Here is a 23638-nt window from a genome sequence, read left to right as displayed (position 1 = left end):
TCATTTTGCAGGGTTCTCCTTCGTATGTCACTCCACACAAGTCAATGTGACGTTTGTCGAAGTGTCAGCGTCGCTCCCTCCATGTTCCAGCAGGGCAAAAGTGTAATCACCCAGTTCCACTGTCCACTCATATTTCCGATCCAAAATTGGAAGATATCGGCTTACTTCGAGGTCTAAAGTAACTTCTCTCGACTCCCCGGCCGACAGGTACACCCGGGTGAAAGCGACAAGCTGCTTGACCGGACGTACAATCGACGAGATGCGACCAAGAAGGTAAACCTGTGGGACATAGCTTCCTGCAACATTGCCAGAATTGGTTACCTCGACTGAGAATGTAATGTTTGACTTGCTTCCAAATCTAGTATTATTCTCAGTACCGTTACTGCTGTCCACCGTGGAGCGGAACTTCGCCACGGTGAAGCTCGTGTATGATAGCCCATAGCCAAAGGGATACTAGTGGGTATTAGTGGCGATTTCGATGTGAAACGGGGATAAAGCTCACTAAAGGCTTGTACGAAATATCTGTATAGTCCCGGGGAAATGAGGGTTTATAGCTGGAGGAGTCAGCAATCCATCAAAAATCGAGTAGAACCCTTTTCTTACTTGTAAAAGGCAGGCAATGTGCCAGCATTGTACGGAACGCTGATTGGAACTCTGCCGCCCGGATTCATAGTGCCAAATAGAACATCAGAAATGGCCTGTCCACCTGATTGTCCAGGGAAAAACTGCAATTCGTTAGTCGAAATTTGTACACCCAAAAGCATGGGCACGGATTTAGCTGACAGTGTTCAGCACTGCTGCAGATTTATTGTAATACTCTGGAGCGGCGAAAGGACGACCTCCTTGCAAGATAAGGATGACAGGTTTCCCAACAACATAGATTGCGTCCGCAAGCAAAGCTAATCCTCAACTTAGCAACGCTTTTCAGTTCTTGTTGTGAGCTTTGAAAAACTTACTCTGATTTGGAGAGAATCCCAGAGTGGCTCGATCTCCGGACTCGCCATCACTGTTCCAATTAGCGCCAAGGGTTAGAACGACCACATCGGACTTTCGAGCAATTTCGACTGCCTGTTTTAAACCAACGTCAATAAATCATTATCTATCGGTCGAGTTAACTGGGGAATATTTACTTGATCGACAGCATGAACCGGATCAACCAAATTCCAAAACAGGATAACCTGAGCATTAAGCGAATTGACGTTTTCAAATTTCTGTACGTAGTTCCAGGCTTGATATTCCAGTCTGATTTGATGCTTGGCCTGTTTCCCAAAAGAAAAAGCTGCCGAGCCTGGTGGTGCGATTGTCGAGTTGACTGAGGTATAGGAGATGCCAGGGATATCTGAGAGTATATTGCCAGCCGTGGTGGGCTCAACGCTCACATGCAGCTTGCCATCGATATAGAGCTTAGCAGACGTATTAGCATAAACTGCAACACCAAACCACCCATCAGTCGTGATGTCCACAGGTATCTCAACGTCGCCTTCCCAAATGACGCTGAAATTGTTCGAGGGCAGGCCATCAGGTGGATAAAGCCCCCAGTCAAGACTTGGTGTCTCCAGCTTCTGTACTCTCGCATCAGTGAAATTTGTATCTGCAAAATATGTTGCCATCAATCCACCAGAGGTCCCGTTCACAGAAAGCAAGTATGGAGGTACGTTGTACTGTCCGTTGTAACTCCAAGAATTGGCACCCCAACTTGTGAGCAATTTCGTGTCCGGGAAGTTGCTTGCCAGGTGTTCGGTGATACCTTGACGGATTGTGCTTGCATTTTTCACCGGATAGCCTCCAAATTGACCTGAGTAATCTCCAAAATTGAATGTATCGCTGAAAGGCCCTACCAGAGCAATCGTGTTGATGTTCTGCTTATCGGGTTGCAAAGGAAGCGTGGAGTTGTTGTTTTCGAGAAGAACAATACTTTTCTGGGCGGCCTCTAACGTAAGGGGAACATGAGATGCAGTGATTACTTGCGAGTCGATATCTTCGGCAATATATGGGTCGTTAAAAAGATTCAAATCGTATTTGACACCCAGGACACGTTTTGCAAGTGATTGTAGCTCCGATAATGCGATTTTGCCATTGGCGACTAGATCAACCGTTGCCTAGATAATCTTTAGTAATCTGAATCTCTATGTCAGTTCAAATATCGGGACACAAACATTAACATATTCGCTTAGTGGAAAATCATAATACTGGATGATTCCACCTGCGTTGTGCCATTGAGCGATCGTATCCGCCACCGAGCTAGTGACAAGATGTGTGTACAATAGCTCGGAGATCCCTGAGGAAGGATTTTCATCAACGATCGTGATGTTTGGAAAAGCGAGCGAAAGCTATATGCGCGGACTTACCCGTGTCGTCTGCAGTTACAAAACCTGTAGCCCTATTAGCAATGTGATGTTTCAATCCCGTAATGGCCAACGTACCATCATATCCCCAGTCTTCCAATGCCTGGTATAGGAGGGGGTTTACCGAGCAAGGAACGTCGTCAAACTCGCTGTATGCCCTTTTCGAATTGTGAGAGCCGGATAGGAAATATGAAGAGACTTGACCTACATCATCACACCTTTGACTCCACCCAAATCCACAGCTGCCTTGAAGGGAACAAGCATCTCCTGGAGGACCTCACGGGTTCCGTAACCCATGAAAGGCGCTGCATTATGACCGCCTTGAGGACTTCCGTGAGCTGCAAAATGCTAAAATTAAAAGACGACGTAAGCACAGAACAGAAAAAGAAATTTAGAATGAGTCACAAAAGAAAATATAACGCATACCTTCATCACGGGAATGACAGCATCCGAATCTGACCAAGTACTATTTTTCGATAGACCGGAAGCAAATGCGACACCCATGTGGGAGGTAAGAACCATATCCTCACCCCAATCCTCTTTTTCATAGTAAATCAGTTAATGTTCATTAAAATTAAAGCGAACCACTACTGACCTTGCACCCGACCCCACCGTGGCTCCTTTGCAAGATCAAGCACTGGTGCAAAGCAAGCGTGTATTCCGATCGAGCGTGCCTCGGTCGCAATAGCTCGCCCAACTCGATGCACTAAGTTGGTATCGAAAGATGCTGCCATGCCGATCACTTGAGGAAACATCGATTGCTTGAACGATCCTACACCGTGAAGGCACTCCCCTGTCTGCATGAATGGTATGTTAATACGCGATTTCTTGGCGTTTAATTCCTGGAGGTCGTTGTATTGGGATTTGTTGGTGGGGTACCAGTCATGCATTATGCCGATAGGTGCGCCTGGAGCTGGCTCCATTGCCTGATCTGTAAATCAGGGTGAGTTATGCTAGTCACGGTACCCAATTCCGTGGCTGGCTAATTACCATAAAGAGCATTATCCGAGTTTGGTCCAATTATGTTATCGGCAAACATAAGGTGCATTTGTAGAACTATTGTATGTGTTTAGTCTTGAAAAGAAAGACAGAATGGGAAGAAAAAGGCTCATGTCACGTACCAAGTTCTGGAATAGTCATATTCATTACAAGTTTATCCAGAAATGCCAACTTTACTGGATCCCAGGACGGAACATTTGTCGACCGGTGCTGATAATTGTTGAATTCGACATTCGCAAAGGCTTCAACATTGTGTATATGAAAGGATAAGAAGGGCAATAGCAGGACGATAATTCGATAAGCGAGGTTGAGCAAAATCATGGCAGCTTCTTCATTGACCTCTACCGGTATGTGGCAAATAACCAGGGTCACATAGTGAAGAGTAAATATAACATCAAGATTAAAACTTGTTTAAATATTTGAAGACCTCTATATTAGCCTAAATGGGGACGTTATCGTTAGTGTGTGGGGTGGATGTCACCGAAGAGCGAGCCATGCTGCCTCGGAGTAACCGTGGTATTGAAAGATCAACAATCTTCCAAAGTCAGTTGGCTATCATACCATTGACTCAATATGCTGAATATGGCATTGATTTGCAAGGTGAACAACAAAAGCGACGTTGAGTGCGGGGAAGTAAAGCGGGGAATTGGGTACATACGCTTCATAGCACAGAAATGTCAGGTGAGATGAAAAATAGAGACAACTTTCATTCGTCAGTAGAGTAAAGATCAGGAATGCAGTTTCTTTCTACTAAGAAGATATTCCACGATCTTTGGACAGGCAGAATAACTCCCTTTCTTAGCAGTAGCCGGCGCATTGGGATGCCCATATTGGAGTAGAATATTCACATCTACTTTAGCCTTTTCACGAGGTATCTCACAACAGACTCTCTACATTGAACAGCGCCAGCAAGCACATTACCATAATCGCCTCTTCGGCAAAGTGATTAATGACACCGAGTTTAATTTCAGTAGCTTCAATGATTGCATCTTTGACAATTGCTTCGTCAAAGTGAGCGCTCTCAACACAAAGCCCGGGGCAATATTTTCGCCAGTTGCTTCTGAGGTGTCGGAATTTTGACAACCCATGCCCTGCAGCGGCGCGAGCTGTGTTGGGTCTAAGAAGAGCACCGTTTGACTGAGCGAGAGTAGGATATTACCAAGCCAAGGAATTGGTTTTTATATACCTATAGGTTGTAACACTTCACCTGAGGGCAAGGGCCCACACCATCCATATATGTCGCAGCGGCATTGCTCGAAACGAGGACAGCTAATAAAAGAGTCGTCAGTAAATCTGAAATTTTTTTAACGAAGCGAAAGGCCTCTGAGATCAAAATCAGACTCACTAAATGGCGTCCATCCCAAAAATGATATGCCATAACTTTTCCAGCACCCAGCCAACTCCAAAATCATCTGTCAAAGTGGTGGTCGCCGCCCACTCCAGTACCCGTTCATAATCTTTCCTCGTCCGTGCTCTAACATGTTCTCGACTTACAGCAAACTGTCCGCAACACACATTTCCGATTTCGGTAGGTACTTCGTCAGCAGGCACATCAAAGATTTGTTGGTACGCCTCTGAAAAGTATGCGCGGATGTCGTGGTTCTTTATATCACTCTGACTAGGACTAAGGGGAAGTACACCCACCGGGCAGCCTGGGTCGTGCTGACACCGAAGATTGACGTACCCATGAGCATCGACTGATTGAAAACGGATATTTCGTAATGTTTTGTACGTGTATGGTCCAAACAAATCATTGTGCCACTGCTCCGGGTACGCGTGTATGAAGATCGAGTAAGCAGGGAGGCGGTCGTAGAAGTCAACAATATACGAAAGGTAGGCCGCTGCTTCTCGGCCGCGGCGGGTGAAAGGGATCATCAATCCGGGCTCAGGTGTTTTCTCGGTAGTATAAACGAAAGGTGTGCTACCACTGATGTATGCTTAGTTGTTGAACTGAACATTCAAAGACAAACTCACCTTTCGCGGCAATAATCCAGCAGCCAAGTCAAATCATCAGTACGAATAGATGCGAGAACAAGGCCGACACTCGAATTAACAGCATCAGGCGTGTATGCATCCGTAAAATGGGCAAGCTGCTGAGCAGCCTGGCGAGAAGACGTATTGAAACCTATTTCACTTGTCAAAAAGGTCAAAGGGACTTGGATCTTGTGGGAGTAGCTAGCGCCCTGGATTATGATTAACGGACCTTGGAGGAGCAGAAAAGTGACTTGGCACAAAGTCAATGCGGAACAGCCTGTGACAGCCCTCCTTAGGGTGAGCCAATATAGTAATCGTGGCTTGTGTATTTTCGGAAGCCTCATTTCCTGGTTCCTTCGGACAGGTAGATGATTGAAAGCCTTAGCACTGGAAAAAGCCGCGTATAATGTGAAAACTGACGACTGTAAGCTTTTCCTTGAGTGATTTATGTAGCTAAGCGATCCAAGAGGATCATTCTAACGCAGTGACAGCGAAAGAGGATCAACGATGAATTTATTTTGGTGAGTCAGCTTTTGAACAATGAGTATTGAAACGCCCCAAGATGCACGACGAAATTGGCCCAGACTGTAAAATACCCTAACAGAACCACTTCGCCCAGCCATGGAGGCTGAAAAAAGGACGGTATCGTCCAGTGACAACTTCACCTTTGCCGTCTATTGGCTGGTCGGATCAGGACCGAACCCTGCAGGGGTCCAGATGCTCTAGGCTACCAGGTTAACCGGAAGGGTTCCAATCTAGCCGTCAGACCCTGTGGATCACTTTGCTTATTTACAGCACTCGACAAAGCTTGTGGATCAAGTTGACCCACCCACCTCACTTTCGGGTTCTTATCAATAACTACCATTTTTATTTCCTTCATCCTTCAACTACAGTTCCCAAGGGCGCCAAAATTGTTGAAAACCCTCGTAAAGGTGAATAATCTAAATTAGCTCCAACAGCAATCCTTTACGTTAAGCTAGTCTTCAATACGAAGCTCCTAAAAATGGCGTCTGATTTCGGGCATGTCCAAATAATAAGCACTAGTAATTACGGCAAAACGCTAGTACGCTAGGCATCACTGAATCATGAAAGCGACGCGGTCGTCCCCGAAAGTAGAACAATCAAGCTCGCTAGTATTATAGGTAGCCCGTCGGAATCCCGACGATAGCTACAGATGTCTTACTATCTATACATCTAAAGATCCGTACTATGAGACACTTCAACGTATTTTATAAAATCGAGATTCTAGAACTGCAAGAAGAAACAGAAAATTCTCATTAAGCCTCCTATGGCCTTGGAACGCAAAGTATTTGCCTGAGAATGGTACTTGGATAGTACAGTATTAGATTTAGTAAAGATGGATCTTTTTAGACGAGTATCCAGTGCTACGGACTTAAATTGTCACTGGAAGACCGGACAGGCACAATTACTCCAAGCCTTAACAGAATTTCACCAAGATCACTTCTGACCGGTGACGACGTCACAGCCAGATACGAGCAGGGCGTTCAGAAAGCAGTCGCCTCTTTTCTAAGAACTCTTTAACTGTGGATTTGTTGAATCTCACCTATCAGCTCATAAACAAGCTTCAGAAGAATTAGATTAACAGTGACTATTCTTCAGTCCTATTCCAGTTACTGACTTTAGTCTGAGATCATGGTTGTGGTGTGATTTCATATTGAAGATAAATCATAGACTATATCATAGTTTTCGTACATAAACGGAGAATCTCTGGGGGCTTGATCGTGTTATTTTATGAATGGCAGTGCATTGCTGTCAGAATGAGCCATACCCAACTGGGAAATCACTTTTTGAGAGTCACAATGTCGATATCATCGAAACCTTTTGAATAGTCAATTTGCCTGATAGAATATATTTCACGTTTACAACTACCTAAGCGTATTCCCAATTTCACAATCTTGGAGCTGCCCATAGTGCATATATACTTGACTTGGAAGGGTGGCCTTGAAGTGAGATAGAAGAACTGTTTGACCTGTCGTCGCATGATTTCTTAGGCACCTAACATTTCATACTTTTAAAATCTAGATCTTTGTCTTTTCATTGAGTCACATCCAATCCTTACTCTCGTCTTCTTCATATCTTCGGACCCACGCACAACATCAGACTAGCGTCTCATGAGCGTACACGAATAGTAATTTATTTCTTCCTCCTTCTATCATATCTGTATTCCACGTCCTCTCACGTCTCATTTCACCTGCTCCTGATCTCACCTACACCCTAGAGGATTCAGAGCTCCACTCCCAGCATGTTCCCCAGACTGAAGGACGACGCCAAGTATGGCCGTTTTGCTTTCGACATCTATGCTCTGGTTTGGCCGCCTCCCCATTCCTACTCACCTTAAGCCCCCTTTCTAACTTTTGTCTAGGACCACTGGACTCACGACTCTTCGGAGACAAGCCAAGAACAGTGGGATCGCCTAGTCTGGAAGTACCAGGAACTGACCCTGATTGAGCGTTGGGTATGTAATTCATGAATGATTCTGATTGGTCCCTATAGGACTTACTAACGCGCTCTAAAGCCATATCAATGTCGCGCGGACTGCAAAGCTTCAACCCGGAAAGTAACCCGGAAAGTCAGCGACGCAGACATCCAGCGCATATTCGTCGACAATCAAACAATGCACGAGCGCAACATGACCATAGCTAACACAGAGGGCTTACAGACTGTCTGGCTACGCACATGCTACGATCCACGTTTCGAGGCGAAATACCAGTCACTTTTTGAAGCGTCTGGAGCTAATGTCACAAGCTATATCCGGGTTCTGGATGACTCCACACGCTATGATTTCGATACTAGGGACAAGGACTTCTGGCGCCAAGTTTTGATCCGTATGCCTGGTATCACGGACTTTTCCGGGCTTACTGATGAGAATGGAGATGGGAGTGACCTGTATTACAAATCAGGACAGAACGACGAGGATTTGATCGAAAGAGCAGAAGAACTGAGCGACCTTGCTTTGGCGGAATTGCAAATGCAAGCTGGTATTTACCTGCTGGATGAGGATTCCATCAAGTCCGGGGTGATTAGAATTCTCTGGCTCGACGAACATGGGAATGTGGCCTGGGAGAGCAAATTTGACCCGCTGACCTTCGACTTGGAAGAATTAGCGAACGCCATATCTCAGCGCCCGATAAGCTTGGTTGAGAGCACCGACGCCGATGGATTCCTCTTCCCGTTGAGGGATTAGAGCTAGAATAACCAGGAAATTTCAATCTCCACTCAATATCTTGCGTTTTGAGCTCCACGCGGGTTGCTAGACCCGCTTTTAGTAGCAATGAGAAGTACCCTCGGAAGAGCTTCGACAATCAGACAGAAGTGTGTCTATAGCCGAAGGGCTAAATCACGTAATTTTGCATTTTTCACCTACTGTCTAGAGAATTACACATTATAATGCCATAATGGGAAGGAGGCCATATTGGCGAATCAACTCAAGACTCATTAACATTAACATCACTTTTGCAACTGAACTTCTACTATCAGAGATATCCGCAAATTGAAAATTAGGTGGTGGAATTCGTCCGCTCTGTGCTAATGATAGCAAACAGTCATCATGGTCGTCAGGGCTGGACTCTCAACCACGCTGATTGATAACGAGAGCTTCACCATACTCGCTGACATCGTAACCATTCTCCTCCAGATAGGCCTTGAAGCGGGCATCCTCGGTCTCAAGCTCCCGAGACATATCGGGAATCAAGAACCACGAGATAAGTCCTCCGACAATTGTGAAGGCAGCTCCAATGAGGAAGACTGCCTGTTGGCCCTTTTCGGTGGTGGAGAAGCAGTTCTGGATCGGGGTGAAAACCTGGGTTCCGATAGAGGCTCCTGCCTTTCCGAATGCAGCAGCAAAACCGAGGAAGTGGCCGCGCAATGGGGTGGGGAAGGACTCTGAGGCGCACAGGAATGTAGCAACGCCAGGGCCCATCTCACCGAGAGCTTGGAAAATGCCGTACATGACAACGAATAGGGGAAAGATGGTTTGAATAGGGCCAAGAGCGCCTCCCAAAATGAAGCCCCAGATACCCCAGAGGAAGAACCCTAGGGTCATGGTCTGCTTACGGCCGATGCGGTCCATCAGCAATCCACCGACGATGCACCCAGGCAGGTAGAAGCAGTTGATCACCGTCTAGAGATAGCACGTTAGCCTGAATGGAATATTTTCTCGGATTCTAAAATGACTTACGCCATATCCGATATTCTGAGTGGTTGTGTTATTGGTCATCAATTGTTCAACGATTGTCGAGGAGAACAGACCGAATGGATAGGTGACAAAGTCATAGCAGAACCAGGCCAGAGCTAGGAATTTAAAGTTAGCTAGAAGACAATAAACACGATGAGGATTGGGACGTACAAGTTCCAAGCATGGGCTTCCAGTAGCGCTTGATGACCAGAAGATATGGGTAGCTAGACTTGATTGCATGCTTCTTGTACTGGGTAGAGTTGACCATGCGAACCCGAAAGAAGCAGATCACAACAGGCAGCTGTCTCGGTCAATACACTTTCATGAAAGATAGGTAGGTTGCGCAACTTACAACAAAGCCCAGACCAAAGCAAACTCGCCAGACTCCTTCGGAAGAGCGCTGGCCATAGCAAGCAAGGACGATGATAGCGACCACACCAGCAACAACGAAACCCTAAGCGGCAATCAGTAGTGCTTTCATTTTAAATTACACAAAAACTTACTAGATCAACGGCGAAATCAGTGGTAGCCGCAACCAAGATTCCTCGTCGTTTGCGAAGCTTATCAGTCTCGTCAGCAGCCTCGGTGGCACTGGTAGCACAGACTGGGTATTCTCCTCCAGCACCGAATCCGGCAACGCCGCGTGCCACAATCATCATCCAGAACATCCTGTGTTAATTAATGTCAGCTTGCTCTGTTTTCAGACGTTGGAAAATGGGAGACGGGTCGTACCCCAGCTGCGTGGTGCCATGAGCGGCCGTCGCCAGAACCACACCAAGGACAAGGAACAATGTGGCCGCAATGATACCGGTGCGACGACCCATGCGGTCGATGAGGACACCAAAGAAGAGCATGCCAAAAATCTCTCCGATCAGGTAGGAGTTAGACAAGCGCGCCTTGATGGTTGAAGACATGCCAGACTTGTAACTGTAATAAGGCGTGTTAGCTCCCGAATCGCCGTTGAGGGGGCCTTTTGTGAACCTTACAGAGTGGAGAAAAGAGGCTCCATGTAGCCGACTGCAAGGGGGATTAGTATTTGTGAGCCGTAGACACCACAGATTACATACTGATCTGAGCATTGTAGCCGTCGCTGAAAAGAGCCAATCCGGCGACCATGACATTCAGAATGCCGGAGGACTTCTTCTTGGTCTCGCGCTCCTCCAAATCCCAGGTGTCATTGCGGATCTCATTGTGCTTGTCTTTGATCTTCATGATCGAGTCGGCGGGAGAGTTCTCCATTGTTGAAAAAATTCGATGGACTTCTTGATTCAGCAGTTGGGGAGTCCTTGCTGATTGAATCAAGTACGAGAAGTGGAAGTGAATGAAAAGAAGACTCTGAGAAAGAGAGGCAGGAGAAAGACAGCAACGAAGGATGGAAGATGTCTTAATAGCTGAACTCTCTACTCTCATCTAATGTTCACTACTGGTTCTTGTACATGTTCCACATGCCATTTACCTATTATAGTCATTGATGCAACTTTGGCGTGCGTCTTTACGATTGGAGACCCAATGGTAGGCTTTCTTGCAGGCACATGTAGATCTGAAGATTAGAGTCGGTACGAAGTGCGGTGTTTAGAAGTGACAGGGACAGAACGTGGAAGGTCCGAGCTTCTTACGGATACTACGTGCCTTGTTGCAGGCCACCAATTACGCACGTGAAGATGGGGCCGCGGGCAACTCACATTGTCCAATCATTGTTATCTATTCACACATGTGGCTTACCAGATCACATGTGATTGGCCATTTCCGCCCACGTTATCAGTCACCAACCGTAAAACCACGATTACTTACCTTCCTTGTTCCTTCCCCATCGAATCTAGGTCCATGTGGATTAAGCGCCCCATACGAAAAGGTGGACCTTGGTCTCGGTGCGAAGCGCGGTGTCGCAGTATGAGTCTATGGATCCTCTAACACATGTGCAAGAAACAGCCGCCACCGAAGGCCCATGATGTATATAATCGCGTGTAGCCCGTTCGTCGCCAATCCTGATCGCACGTTTTACGCTCTCTAGTCTCTCGTGATCCATTGCAAAATCAGCCAATCATCATGGATAACTTCAAGTACCCCCTGACACCAGAGCAGCTTCAAAGCTTCCAGAGAAATGGATACCTGCTGGTTCGCGGTTTCTTCTCCGAGCCCGAGGCCAAGACACTCCAGCAATGGGCACAGGAAGTGCATGACTTGCCCCGCACTGCCGATGTTCCTTGGATGCCTTACGAGGAAGTGAACGGCAAGGGTGACCGTGTGTTGTGTCGCACGGAGAACTTCGCGAACTCCCACGCAGGTTTCGACAGCTTCCTGCGCGGAGAGCGGGCGGCGAGCATGTTACAGCAGTTGGCGGGTGAGGAGATGCTTCTTTTCAAGGAGAAGATCAACTACAAGCTTGCTGGAAGTGGTAAGTTTACCATTAAGCCTAAGTCTGATCAGGAGACTGATCACCTAGCAACGCTTCAGGCGGCTTTGACCCCCACATTGATGCCAACGCGTACACCCACGTGAAGAACATTAAGCATCTCACGATTCTCGCCGCAGTTGATGAGATGACATCTGAGAATGGAGGTCTGGAAGTTGTCAACGGCAGCCACCGTATGCAAATTCCTCTGGGTAGTGACCGTTGCATTGAACCCGAATGGGTGCAAAGCAACACCTGGACTTCATGCGACTTGTTGCCTGGTAAGTGACAGCAAAGATGAGAGAACCTGGTACTCACATGTGATGAGTCTAAACTTCCAAATAGGTGACATTCTGGTCTTCGGCTCCTACTTGGCTCACCGCAGTGGCGCCAACACTAGTACCAAGGACCGACGGGCTATCTACGCCACTTACAACTGCGCGACTGAGGGAAACCTCCATGATCAGTACTATTCCGATCGCCGGAACCTCTGGCCTGCGACGCACATGCGTAAAGAGGGTGTTGATTACGAGGAGGGTCGCGTGCGCTATGCTTTCGGCTCACCGATGTTGACAGTGGAACCGAATGGTGTTTCGGCTTGAAGACAGGTGTATTGTAAAAAAGAAGGCTAGAGTAGGCATGGTTTGTTAAAGGCAGTGATAGGCTCTGAATACCACACTGAACCTTGGTTATCAATGTAGAAATAATATTAATTTCGGTATAAAACAGGGTGAAAGTAGAAAAAGAGAAATAAGCAAATTCCTGTAGATGCTACACACCACTTGCAAGCCTTTAATACTGTTGAATGCGTTAATAAGCTATAGACTGGTGATTTAGGTGGCGTATATGACTAAATTAGACTTTTCAAGTCTATAAGAGGGCCATGTTACGCATGCCCTTACGAATTCCGTGAAAATTATTTAAAGGCCTCCCTCCCCACCCACTGCCCCCAACTTTCATATTTCTCTTCTCACGCAATTTCATCCACCACAATGAACACAAATTCATCATCCACAAAGGCCGAAGCGCTGATCGCTTCACTCGAGCAGTACGGACAAGGAGATTACATTGGCGAATCTATCAGTCAGCTAGAACACTGTCTGCAAGCCGCAAATCAGGCCCGCGAAGCAGGTGAGTGCTTAACCATGTCCTCAAGAAAGCCAGCTAATTCAGCGCGAGAAGGAGCACGAGATGAACTGGTAATTGCGACCCTGCTCCATGATATCGGCCAGATCATTCCCTTAGAATCGACCAAGGAAGTGCGCATGAATCTCAAAGAAAGCAGCGAAAACGTCGGCCGCGTTGGTCACGAGGCCATCGGCGCTGCCTACTTGAAGTCTCTGGGCTTCAGCGAGACAGTTTGTCGGTTGGTCAACAGTCATGTCGCTGCAAAGCGGTAAGCCACATGCAAGTCCTTAGCATATACAAATACTTATACGAGGATAGGTATCTGACGGCTGTGAACCGTGAGTACTATGATTCTTTGTCCTCTGCGTCGCAGAAGTCTCTGGCTTTCCAGGGTGGTCCATTCCAAGGGGATGAGCTACGAGAGTTTGAGGAAGATCCTTTGAAGGATGAGATGGTTTCGATGCGTCTGTGGGATGATCGGGCTAAGTTGGTTGGCATTGAGGCTACTACACCTCGTGCCGGCGCTTATTTGGATATGATTGTTAGCCACTTGTCTTAGTGGTGATCACAAGAGAGCTTTTGCTTGGAGTATATTGAGTGTTCAATGAAAATATATTGTGCTTATTTCTATCAAACTTTGTTACCAGTCTGACTTGATATAAATTCTGCAAGACAACTCCTATTGCTTTGCATCTCATGCCAAGCCGCCTGATGACAAAATTTGGCACCGCGCTGATGTTCCTGTGCTCTTAAACCGATGCAGCAATATCAAGTCTCAAGATTTGACGCAAATTCAATGGCAGCCCCAGTTTCTTGACATACCTTTTGCGTCTAGCTATACTAAAGGGGCATAGCTTGGGCAGGAAACGTGATCACGGCTCCAGACATATCTTCAAAGCTCAATGTCAAATTAAACTTTCAAATCACCTTCAGCAATAATGCCCCCTTGGTTGAATTTCTCGTCGGCGGCAGCTTCCTGGATCTTTCTACTCGCGAAAGCACGTTCAGCATGCCAGAAAAATGGACTGTCATGGGCAAACAGAAAGTCGAGGTCTTCCAAGTGCCGGTTGGCCGTTTCTTCGCGCCGACGTATGGATTAGCTTTTGGAATACCAATGGAGAGAAGTAGGGACTCACCAATATAGAACAAATATATGGGGACAAGCATCACCAAGTTCAAAAGAGCAAAGATGATAAAGACCCAATATGAAACAGCATTAATGAGGTACGGAACAATCTCATTGATTATTCCACCCGCCAAAGAAAATGCCACTGTAGCTGCCGCAGTCCCTTTCGCTCGACTGACTAGCGGGAAAATTTCTGTTGGATAAACCCAGCTATGAAATGCTTGATTAGTGATACCTCTTTCTAGAATTGCGTTGAACTTACCAAGTCGTAAGCCAGGTGCTTCCATATATGAAAGAGTACAGATAAAGCACAGCTGCAACGCCGGCGCCACATCGTGAGGATAAGTCGGGGTCCGTGTCAGCCTTGGAAATTACTTCATGGGCCAAGATCCCGCCTGCAATCAACACCACAAACATGGAAGAGGACCCTATCAACATCAGCCGACGACGACCCAGTCGGTCGCAAAGATAGATCGCTAGCGCCAAGCTAGCCGTGTAACCAAAGAAGTTGCCTCCAGCCAGTAAAGCAGGCTTATCACCCGTGTAGCCGGCCAAGGAAAACATTTCCGGCGCATAGGTAGAGATAAAGTCAATGCCAGTAAACTTCTGCATAATTTGAACACCTGCACCTAGCATGATCCGGCGTCGCGTATGCAGTTTATCGCGAGTGGTGAATGTTTTCCACATCGAAGGTGGGGGCTCATTGGCTTCGAGGCGAATCGCTGCAACGATCTCTGCCAACTCGCGCTCGATCTCTGTTTCCACTGTGTGTCTGCGTGTCCTTGTCATTATATCCCGTGCTTCTGAGACTCGACCTATTCTGACTAAATGACGAGGCGACTCGGGGTAGAACGGGGTTGCGAAGAGGATGAAGAACAGGAAAATGAGTTGTAAGGCGAGGGGAAAGCGCCATGCGAATGCAAGACTTTGCGTCTTGAGACATGCATATTCTGTCCAATACACACTTTATGCCAGTTAGAATAGCTCCGAGTTGTCAACTGCTGTACGCCGGTTAAGCGTCGGCAAACTCACATAGTACCTCCTGTAAGAGCCAAAGTAAACTGCACAGCGACAAATGCACCGCGATCACGAGAGTCGGCTAACTCCGATGTCCAAATTGGCACAATGGTATTCAAATGTCCACACCCAACACCTCCAATGATACGTGCGAAGGCCATCCAAGTAAAGTTCTGCGCAGATGCCTGAAGCGCACAACCAACAATAGCCCAAATACAACCGAGTTGTATGCACTTCAGCCGACCGATTTCATCTGCAAGGCAACCGACAAGAATTGCACCTAGAATCAAAACACAACAGATTCAGAAAACTGGCCATATCATTATGTCCTCTATTGCAGTTCATACCTATGCCAAACCCCCCGAACCAAAGACTGACCAATCTTCCTACCGCAGCAGAATCGCGTGCCGAGCCCGAGTCGGTCCCCATATATCGCAAGTAGTTGGCATTTGTATCGACTTGGCTCATGCATGAGGAGTCGTAACCAAAGAACATGATCGAGGTGCCGGCGAGAAGCAAAATGGCATTTATCATGGGTCGGCCACGAAGCTTCATGCATCGAGAAGGGGAGTATCCACCTGGGATTAGTTTTGCCCATGACGCTTCCTCTGTGAAGTAAATTATTAGCAGAGGAAACTCTTAGCGTTATTACAGTCCATACCACGGCAAACCTGGGGCTCAAGGCCTTCAACGTGGTCGACTTGAGACTTCTCCATGCTGTATGTACTTCTGCAGTGCTATGCGCTTCTGAGCACCTTGTAGTCTTCTGAAAATTTCTCACAAAGCTTTCAGATTTGGTGAGCTGAGTCCAAGCGGAGCGTGTAAAGAGCAACATGCGGGGGATTGAAGTGAGAAACCCTGGTTACATCCATGCTGATCAGTCCAATCCGGGGTAAATTCGTGACGATTCATTAGTAGCATTGATTGATTACAAGCACCAAGGTGTGGATCCGGTGAGAAAGCCGTAAGCTTATTTTTGCGCTGGTCACTTCAGAAATCCGGGGTTTTACCGAGCCTTCGGGGTGAATCCACCCGAGGACGTCATCCTGCAGGCAGAAAATGTTAATGAACCGTCGCACATAGTAATGTCTAAGCTTACAGAGAGATGATTTGCCCGCCTGGATAGCTAAGCATATATGGCGACAATGTTCTGTTGATTTGGAGTAACCCCAGTGACAGCAGCAGTGGCAGCTATAATGGAAACCCTCGGCGACTGCTATATCTCCAGCACCCTGTCGAACAAAGGTGGCCAAAGCCGGCAAGGCCCTAATACAGAGACACTAAAGATTAACCGCATTTTATCTGGCGTGCGACACTGGGAATAGGTGTCATGGCTCCCGCTCTCGCCCTTGTGCACGGTCAAGTTTGACTCCTATCGCCGGTTAGGGATGGCTCTTTGGTGTCAGGAGAGGATCCAAGCGATCGGTCTGGTCCCTCTCAATCAAAGGGCCCCAGCGGACATCTACCATGTCAATGTAATGCTCTGAAATCTCTCTGGCGAAGTTTTTAGATCCGGGTGAGGTGGAGGAAGTAGATGAGAGATTACAAAAGGGGTGGGAGGAGCGTGAGCTCAAAGATTAGGATCGTTCCCACTCAGCTTCATCAATTTACCTATCTCTAGCATTGCTCATCTGCTCTCAGCCAAATTCAGCCTTTTCATATCCTGGCCTTGTACATGAAATGCCGACTGCCTAGTCAGGTGATGATATTGAAAGCTGATCACTGTAACCCACGGTTAGTGTCTGAAGCTTTCTGCCCTATCTGTGTAGCTTCTGATGCACTCATTTGGAAGTGTAAGTGTCAAGGAAATTTCTATCTCACTCAAGTAACCCGCCTCGGACCTGAGTGTTTGATAACACGATTGCCGAGTCTGATGGCATTCCCCATCCCGAGATCGGATCGAAACCGCCATAACACCCCGCACTCTAGCTTCTGCAATGAACAACCACCATGACGCCGATCTCTTCAGCCAAGCTTCGAACTCGGACTGGCTGCCTACAATGTGAGCTTTCAAGAAATGCAATCAGCTCTATCGATGCTAAAAATCTCATGCAGGTCGGAAGCGCCGCAAGAAGTGCAACGAAGCACGGCCCCAATGTGCGGGGTGCAACCGCAATCGGCTCCAATGTGTTTGGCCATTTGATAAGCAACGAAAAGATGGACGGACACGACGACTATCATCGGGGGTGGAATCGACCTCAAATAAAAGTGAAGACGGACTGTCGCCGGTCGACTCGCCGACTCTACGTAATGGACTCCACCCGCCAGTCCAGATGCCATCACCGTTCCAGCTCGAGGAGCATTGTTATCTGTACCGGTATTTTGGCTCTGTTGTTTTGCCACAGATGGTGCGACGGAACTCACTTGCCAGATATGCGGATCAGTCATATATGTTGCGACTTGCTCTCGAATTTCCTCCACTTATGGGCGTGTTGATCTCGATCGCTGGAATGAAGCTAGCTTCTTTCAATGGCGGATCAATATACTGCGCAGTTCAAAGCTATACACAGTCATTGAATGGATTACGGAGGGCTCTTAGTCGAACGACTGACAGCGGATCAAACGATGCCCTCCTTGCTACTGTTATCACTCTTTCTGTGTTTGAGGTACGGAGGGAAAAGAATATCTGCTTTTCTGACCATCGATCATGATAGGAGATACAGTGCTGATCGTTAGCCAGAGCTCTCGCTTAGATACAACGCTCAAAGTAGCGCCCCATGTTATGGCATCAGGGGTCATGCTCAAACAACGGCGCGCTCGATGGGTAAATTGCCCGCAAGCGAGCGCAGTATTTGACAGAATTTGCGTTGAGTCATTTGTCTACCACGCATCATTGATGATGCTTTTCGATCCATCCCTTGACTCGCTTTCGCAGCCCGATCTACGCATCGAATTATCAAATTATTTTTCGGATCCGGTGCATGGTGCCCAACAAGAGCAGGGGCATGCGGTCGGGAGTCAGCCAATTCTTCATACCTCATATGAATTCTTTTTATTGATTGCCGATGCTACGAAGCTTTCTCGCCTCTTGCGGCCGTTAACAGAAGCGGAAATTCATACATGGAAGCACCTAAAACAACAACTTTTGCAATGGACTCAGGTAATGCAGAAGAGTGACGATATTTCAGCTGATTTATATGTCCTTGTTCTTTGGATTCTGCTCTTCAAGGCACATCCATATTTACCACCAGATGAGATCGATTGGAAAATCGGTAAATGTGTCACCAGAAGTATTGCATTGCTACCTCTGGTCGATCGAAATCATTACTTTACGAGCTCTCTTGTTTGGCCATTGGCTATCTTAGGCTCGGCTGCTATCCTGCCGTGTGAGAGGGTAGCTGTGCAAAACTTTATGTCTCTTCTAGTCACATCGTCATTGGGAGGACAAGCAGCATGGATTCTTAGGAGGTTAGAATGTATTTGGTCTTCTCTTCCTGAATCGGGGCTTATTCCTTCTCTTCAAAAGAAGTCTCTGGGGCTCCAAGCACTTCTTGATGGTCGCAATGAAATCGCCGGACTAGAATAGAGCGGAAAGAATCTAGAAGCCTCATATTCTCAAATATACTATAATGAGCCTCGGCGGGGCTGATATGGACCAGCTGGACACTCCCAAGAAATGATAGCAGAATGTGCAAAACATTCAAATTAGCCTAGCAAGTATCTAGCATGCTAGCAAGAGCTGATTTCTCATCATCGGTAATGGTCAGCTTATAGACCGATTTAACCTTAACCCACATCTCCGCATAAGTGCAATAGTAAGAGGCTAGCAAATCGTTAGCTCATATCCAATCCCAAGAAAGTGCAGTAACTTACTAAGAGGGGGCTTCCACTCCTCCGGCCCTCTATCGCCCTTAGCAGAATTAACATTATCTGTCACAGCCAGTAATTGCGGATGGGTAAGATCATTAGCAAACGCTTGCCGGTCAGCGGTCGACCACTCAGATGCACCAGACTACAGACCAACAGTTAGCGAAGGTATCTAGCATATGCAGAAGAAAGGGTACACTTACCTTCCACGCATTAGCCAGCGGTACAAGGTGATCGATATCAACATCGCTCGCCTGAGTCCATGTCGCTCCGTCATATGGGGAGTACCATGTTCCACTAGTGGCAGCGCAGCTGGAACTCTGTACTACGCTCGATCCATCTCGCTTTAAGACTACCTCACGGGTATCACAGGTTCTGCAGCATGTTAGATGAAATCACTAGATAGTAAACCAAGCAGATCATACCCGCTTTGAGTAATCCAGTGGGGGAACTTGTCCCTAGAATAGCCATCTTCGGAGCCCTGTGCCGCAACTGTCAACCCGGATAGTTCATTCTGAGCTGTGGAAGCTGTTGGAATGCCTGGGGGCGTTGGAGCAGGAAGCGCCGCGATAAGTGCAGGGCTTAGCAGTATAATGCCCACATAACCAGCCAGAAGCCAACTGCGCATCATGTTTGCGTCTCTTTGTGATCGGGTCGATCCTGACTGACTAGTGGCCGAGGGGGTGGAGATGCGATAGCCACGGAAAGGAATGCGGGAAGACCGTCCACAGAGCTCGGTGGAGGGGATTTGGCTGCCTTATCAAGGGAAATACTCTTTTATTGTTTATTCACTGAGGTCCTAGTTCGTACTGGTAGATGATATTTGGGTTTACATGCACTGTAACATCAACTCCGCCCATGTCTTGGCTATGTCCTTGGCGTTGCACGTTGAGCACATCTCGTCTCACCATTGGGCAAATACACAGTCTTTGATAACCGCAATCGAGCCGCTGAAATTGCAAGGGCTACGTGAGCTGAATGAGCATTCCCAGTGGGCCAAGGGGTTGCGCCAAGCGCGCTGAAGAAAGAAAATGCAGGGATGGGAGCGCAATACAGCTCGTAACTGCTATTTCAGGGTCTTGCACGTGGGAAAGGGATCTGTGGTCTTAAAAACAAATTGTTGGAGACATTCACATCTAATGAATTCATATGTGTATCGCTCTAAGCATAATGTATGTATTTACAGCAGTCCCCGGGCGAATTGGAGTGGGACCGAGACCGGAACACCCAATTTCTTTGCTGCCGTCAACACCCATTCGGGCTCCCGAAGGAACTGGCGAGCCATGAGAACTGCATCAGCCTTAGGCTCTGGGCCAGACAGCATTTCCTCAGTAGCCACCGCTTCGTCCGCGCCTTGCACGATCTGACGAGCTGCCTCGGCCTCCGTGATAAGACCGACTGCACCGACCAGGGTCTTTTGGCCCGCCTTGTGGATCACTTTGCGTAACTGACCCGCAAGATCAATCTGATAGTTGGTGTGGGGCTGGAGCTTTTGATCCATGTGGTTACCACCCGAACTGACATCCAAAAGGTCAACGCCGAATTCCGGCAACAGTGTCACCAATTGGCTGGATGCAGACATGTCCCAGCTGCCGGTCTCTGCTGCGACCGGTTGCTCTTCCAACCATTCGGTAGCACTGATGCGAAGGAAGAGGGGAGTTCCAGCAGGGATGGCAGCACGGACTGCAGTGCAGACCTCCCGTACAATTCGGATGCGGTTCTCAAAGCTTCCGCCGTACTTATCAGTGCGACGGTTCGTGACCGGACTCATAAATTGGTTCAGTAGGTATCCATGAGCACCGTGGATCTCAATCATATCTACACCGGCTTCAATGGCCAGTTTGGCACTGCGAACGAAGGCCTGCACAACCTCTTCAACCTCAGTTGTGCTAAGTTCTCGGGGAGCCCAATACTTGACATCTCCTGGGGCCCAAATGTGCTCATCACCTCCAGAGGGGCCGACTACATTCGTCGGCCAGCCTCCGACGGATTCATCAGCTTTGATGCTGCTTCTCTTGCCCTCGGATGACAACCAGGGTGCGACAGTGCTTGCCTTTCGACCGGCATGAGCCAACTGAATTCCAATCTTGGCTCCTTGACTATGAGCAAAATTCACAACGCGTTGCAATCCTTTGAATTGCTCGGACTCTGTTCCTTCTTGCCAGAGACCGAGATCATTGGGAGAAATTCTGCCATTCGGCTGAACAGCAGTTGCTTCGATGATCACAAGGCCGGCTCCTTTAGTGGCTAGATGACCGAGATGTGCGATGTGATAATCAGTAGGGGCTCCAACTGCCGGGGAAGAAGGGTTTGGGTTGGCCGAGTACATGCACATAGGTGCGACCATCACTCTGTTCTTGAAAGTGACATCCCGAATCCGCAGCGGCCGGAACAAAGTTGGGGTGCTGGGGTCATGAGGGTTCAAAGCGGCGCCGCCATTGTTGGCTGGAGTGAAATAAGGAAGACCCGGGGCCTGCAGTACCCGAGGCGATTTGAACGCGATAGATCCCATGGTCGGCGAATGTCAATTGAAAGCAAGAAAGGCAATTGAGGGGTATTCCGATGTTGACAGGATTTCACGCTAACAACTTATACTCCAGAAACCTTGGGAATTGGGGAATTGGGGAATGGAATTGGGGTATTTCCAGGGGGGTTTTCCTTGGGCTGACAAATCCAAATATACACTTCGGTTCGGCACTTCGCAACATCAGATGTGGCAAATGGAGTGTTAGTGGGGCATCGTATCCGCAGAAACCGGTTAATAATCAATCAGCGCCGTATTCCTACACACGATCACGTCAAACACCATCAACGAAAGGAATCAGTCTCAATCTCAACATTCCACAGGCCAAGGAGCTTATCAGCAAGTCGCCGCATTGTGCCATTGTTTGTGGCCACCCAGAAAGCATGGACTTGGCTCATAAGCAAGTCCCGGTCGGGTTGGTGTTCTAAATGCATGCCAATTATAAGCAGTGGCCAGCAGTAATATTCTGCGAAGTAATCCTGCTTGGGCTGCAATTGTCGTACCGCTGCAATTCCCTCTTGCAACAGTTGTTCCAGGTCGGGCTCTGAGCCAGCACATACGGAAGACATGCGATGGAGTAAAATTCGACAACCAAGTATATATAGTGCTGGGCCTAGAGGCGCAAGGTGGAATGGGCTCTCAAACTTTGAGATGGTGAGGTCAATGGAACCGTTTGGGCTCATTGCATCGTTTTGATGGTCTAGTAGATTGTCAACTGTAGATGCGGTGATTTGATGATCCCATTGAATGAGGTCTTGACCAAGATCCTGGCACGTCTGTAAATCCACAGAGCTCCATTGCGATGTTTGGTACAGGCGCCATACCATATAAATACAGCGGAACAGCTTCGGCGGGAACCCGAGCACTGGAGAATCTGAGTGAGAGGAGTCGTTGGACAGGAAGTGTGGATAGATGGCTTCCTCGGCCTGCCTAAAAGCTGCCTCGATTTCCATTTGGTGCATATGATCATCCTGAAAAGGAAGGCTAGTAGCAACATGGAATATGAAGGACTCCCGAACGAGGCGATGCATCGACTGCTGTATGCCAGAGGGTTCTAAGTCCCTGGAATAATTTTGGGAGCAAAGTCGAATCAATCTTGCAGCCCCTGCAAGGTGGACCTCTACACCAGAGGATCTATGCACCTGAGATCGCTAAACATCACATGTTAGAGAGCTCTCTTCAAAATTGAAGCCATAAGAACTCACCTCATATATGCATAGCATCATTACAGTAAGCATCGTAACCACCCACTGTGTTTGAACATTCCCGTCATTGAGGTTTCTTCGGAGTGCGGCAACCGCGTGAGTGTAGTGGAAACGTGCTAATTCCCGAACCGTTGGGTCATGGGTGGGAATCTCAGCTCCACAGCAAGCTAGCAATGCATGCATGCAAAATGGTTGTTGCAGTGCTAGAGCCAAAGTGTGTCTGCTCAATACATCTATCACTCGACTGTCCGCGGCTGGTCGAATCAGTTCAGGGAGAAACTTCCATTTCAAAAAATGGAAGAGATGGCGACTTTCTGGGGTGATAGCGGATGAGTATGTGCATGGAGGGACTGATTTCAGAGTCAAATATTCAATGTCTGAAGGTCCACTAAGAGATATCAGGTCCTTTTTGTGGCGAAATTTCTGTTGCCAAAGCTGGGATGCTCCAACGGCTTTCGCAGCCTGCTTCGGTGAGCTCGCTGTTGTCGAAGAGAATGGCACTTGGTCCAGCGCCCCCTTGATTATTTCACTGACCGAAGCAAATTTTTGATCTTTAGGAACTGAGACTTCTAGCTGAGACTCAGATATTTTCCAAACACAGTTCATATTTTGCTTTTTGCAATTCAAGCATTGCAAGCGGGTTTCGTCGCATTTCTTCTTCCGCCTTCGACCTGTAAAACCGTAAGCTTTCATGAATGATTGAAGATTGAAAGTGACCATTGGGATTTGTATTGCTACAATGGGTGATTCGTTGAAGGCTGACTTACATGTTAAGCATCCGGTCTTGGTGCGCAAGTGAGCCGGTCGACGCCGAGGTCGGCGGTAAGTCTTGGACGGTCTTGGATCCAGCGATAGGCCCTCGGAAGCCCCCATGATAATTTAAATCTAAGTGTCTCGGGACTAACATTACACCCTGCCTGAGTCCA

At 47.7% G+C, this 23638-nt stretch overlaps 11 protein-coding genes across 11 annotated transcripts; 4 read left to right on the top strand and 7 right to left on the bottom strand.

The window, feature by feature from the left end:
- Positions 1-27: 27 nt before the first annotated feature.
- N7503_011804 (beta-glucosidase) lies at positions 28-3235 on the bottom strand (the record flags this gene model as incomplete). Its single annotated transcript, XM_057071350.1, has 12 exons — positions 28-453; positions 503-554; positions 604-725; positions 784-899; positions 957-1068; positions 1131-2099; positions 2157-2278; positions 2349-2372; positions 2424-2503; positions 2554-2693; positions 2772-2884; positions 2941-3235. 12 exons carry the CDS (start codon positions 3233-3235, stop codon positions 28-30), a joined length of 2571 nt encoding a protein of 856 aa, XP_056917961.1.
- Positions 3236-4220: 985 nt separating this feature from the next.
- N7503_011803 (DUF3431 domain-containing protein) lies at positions 4221-5662 on the bottom strand (the record flags this gene model as incomplete). Its single annotated transcript, XM_057071349.1, has 4 exons — positions 4221-4450; positions 4531-4613; positions 4690-5271; positions 5319-5662. 4 exons carry the CDS (start codon positions 5660-5662, stop codon positions 4221-4223), a joined length of 1239 nt encoding a protein of 412 aa, XP_056917960.1.
- Positions 5663-7581: 1919 nt separating this feature from the next.
- N7503_011802 (uncharacterized protein) lies at positions 7582-8523 on the top strand (the record flags this gene model as incomplete). The annotated part of the gene is made up of 3 exons (XM_057071348.1): positions 7582-7644; positions 7702-7794; positions 7855-8523. The coding sequence occupies 3 exons, from the start codon at positions 7582-7584 to the stop codon at positions 8521-8523; spliced, it is 825 nt and encodes a 274-aa protein (XP_056917959.1).
- A 384-nt stretch (positions 8524-8907) lies between these two features.
- N7503_011801 (uncharacterized protein) lies at positions 8908-10752 on the bottom strand (the record flags this gene model as incomplete). Its single annotated transcript, XM_057071347.1, has 8 exons — positions 8908-9459; positions 9517-9629; positions 9685-9814; positions 9866-9967; positions 10017-10182; positions 10246-10440; positions 10500-10530; positions 10581-10752. The coding sequence occupies 8 exons, from the start codon at positions 10750-10752 to the stop codon at positions 8908-8910; spliced, it is 1461 nt and encodes a 486-aa protein (XP_056917958.1).
- Positions 10753-11559: 807 nt separating this feature from the next.
- On the top strand, positions 11560-12507 carry N7503_011800 (phytanoyl-CoA dioxygenase family protein; the record flags this gene model as incomplete). The annotated part of the gene is made up of 3 exons (XM_057071346.1): positions 11560-11908; positions 11968-12186; positions 12251-12507. The coding sequence occupies 3 exons, from the start codon at positions 11560-11562 to the stop codon at positions 12505-12507; spliced, it is 825 nt and encodes a 274-aa protein (XP_056917957.1).
- A 390-nt stretch (positions 12508-12897) lies between these two features.
- Positions 12898-13592, top strand: N7503_011799 (HD domain-containing protein; the record flags this gene model as incomplete). Its single annotated transcript, XM_057071345.1, has 3 exons — positions 12898-13036; positions 13088-13301; positions 13352-13592. 3 exons carry the CDS (start codon positions 12898-12900, stop codon positions 13590-13592), a joined length of 594 nt encoding a protein of 197 aa, XP_056917956.1.
- Positions 13593-13943: 351 nt separating this feature from the next.
- N7503_011798 (uncharacterized protein) lies at positions 13944-15892 on the bottom strand (the record flags this gene model as incomplete). Its single annotated transcript, XM_057071344.1, has 6 exons — positions 13944-14110; positions 14170-14369; positions 14422-15123; positions 15192-15456; positions 15524-15784; positions 15838-15892. 6 exons carry the CDS (start codon positions 15890-15892, stop codon positions 13944-13946), a joined length of 1650 nt encoding a protein of 549 aa, XP_056917955.1.
- A 1234-nt stretch (positions 15893-17126) lies between these two features.
- N7503_011797 (Zn(II)2Cys6 transcription factor domain-containing protein) lies at positions 17127-17827 on the top strand (the record flags this gene model as incomplete). The annotated part of the gene is made up of 2 exons (XM_057071343.1): positions 17127-17178; positions 17232-17827. 2 exons carry the CDS (start codon positions 17127-17129, stop codon positions 17825-17827), a joined length of 648 nt encoding a protein of 215 aa, XP_056917954.1.
- A 999-nt stretch (positions 17828-18826) lies between these two features.
- N7503_011796 (HNH endonuclease family protein) lies at positions 18827-19614 on the bottom strand (the record flags this gene model as incomplete). Its single annotated transcript, XM_057071342.1, has 4 exons — positions 18827-18939; positions 18990-19128; positions 19187-19358; positions 19409-19614. The coding sequence occupies 4 exons, from the start codon at positions 19612-19614 to the stop codon at positions 18827-18829; spliced, it is 630 nt and encodes a 209-aa protein (XP_056917953.1).
- Positions 19615-20163: 549 nt separating this feature from the next.
- N7503_011795 (NADH:flavin oxidoreductase/NADH oxidase) lies at positions 20164-21495 on the bottom strand (the record flags this gene model as incomplete). Its single annotated transcript, XM_057071341.1, has 1 exon — positions 20164-21495. One exon carries the CDS (start codon positions 21493-21495, stop codon positions 20164-20166), a length of 1332 nt encoding a protein of 443 aa, XP_056917952.1.
- A 296-nt stretch (positions 21496-21791) lies between these two features.
- On the bottom strand, positions 21792-23585 carry N7503_011794 (Zn(II)2Cys6 transcription factor; the record flags this gene model as incomplete). Its single annotated transcript, XM_057071340.1, has 3 exons — positions 21792-22658; positions 22713-23383; positions 23480-23585. 3 exons carry the CDS (start codon positions 23583-23585, stop codon positions 21792-21794), a joined length of 1644 nt encoding a protein of 547 aa, XP_056917951.1.
- Between the last annotated feature and the right edge of the window lie 53 nt (positions 23586-23638).

This window comes from Penicillium pulvis, assembly GCF_028828015.1.
Source record: "Penicillium pulvis strain IBT 33274 chromosome Unknown scaffold_8_segment0_segment0, whole genome shotgun sequence".
Lineage (NCBI taxonomy): Eukaryota > Fungi > Ascomycota > Eurotiomycetes > Eurotiales > Aspergillaceae > Penicillium > Penicillium pulvis.
Note: the sequence above shows the minus strand (reverse complement) of the source record. Positions and strands in the feature narration are given on the sequence as shown.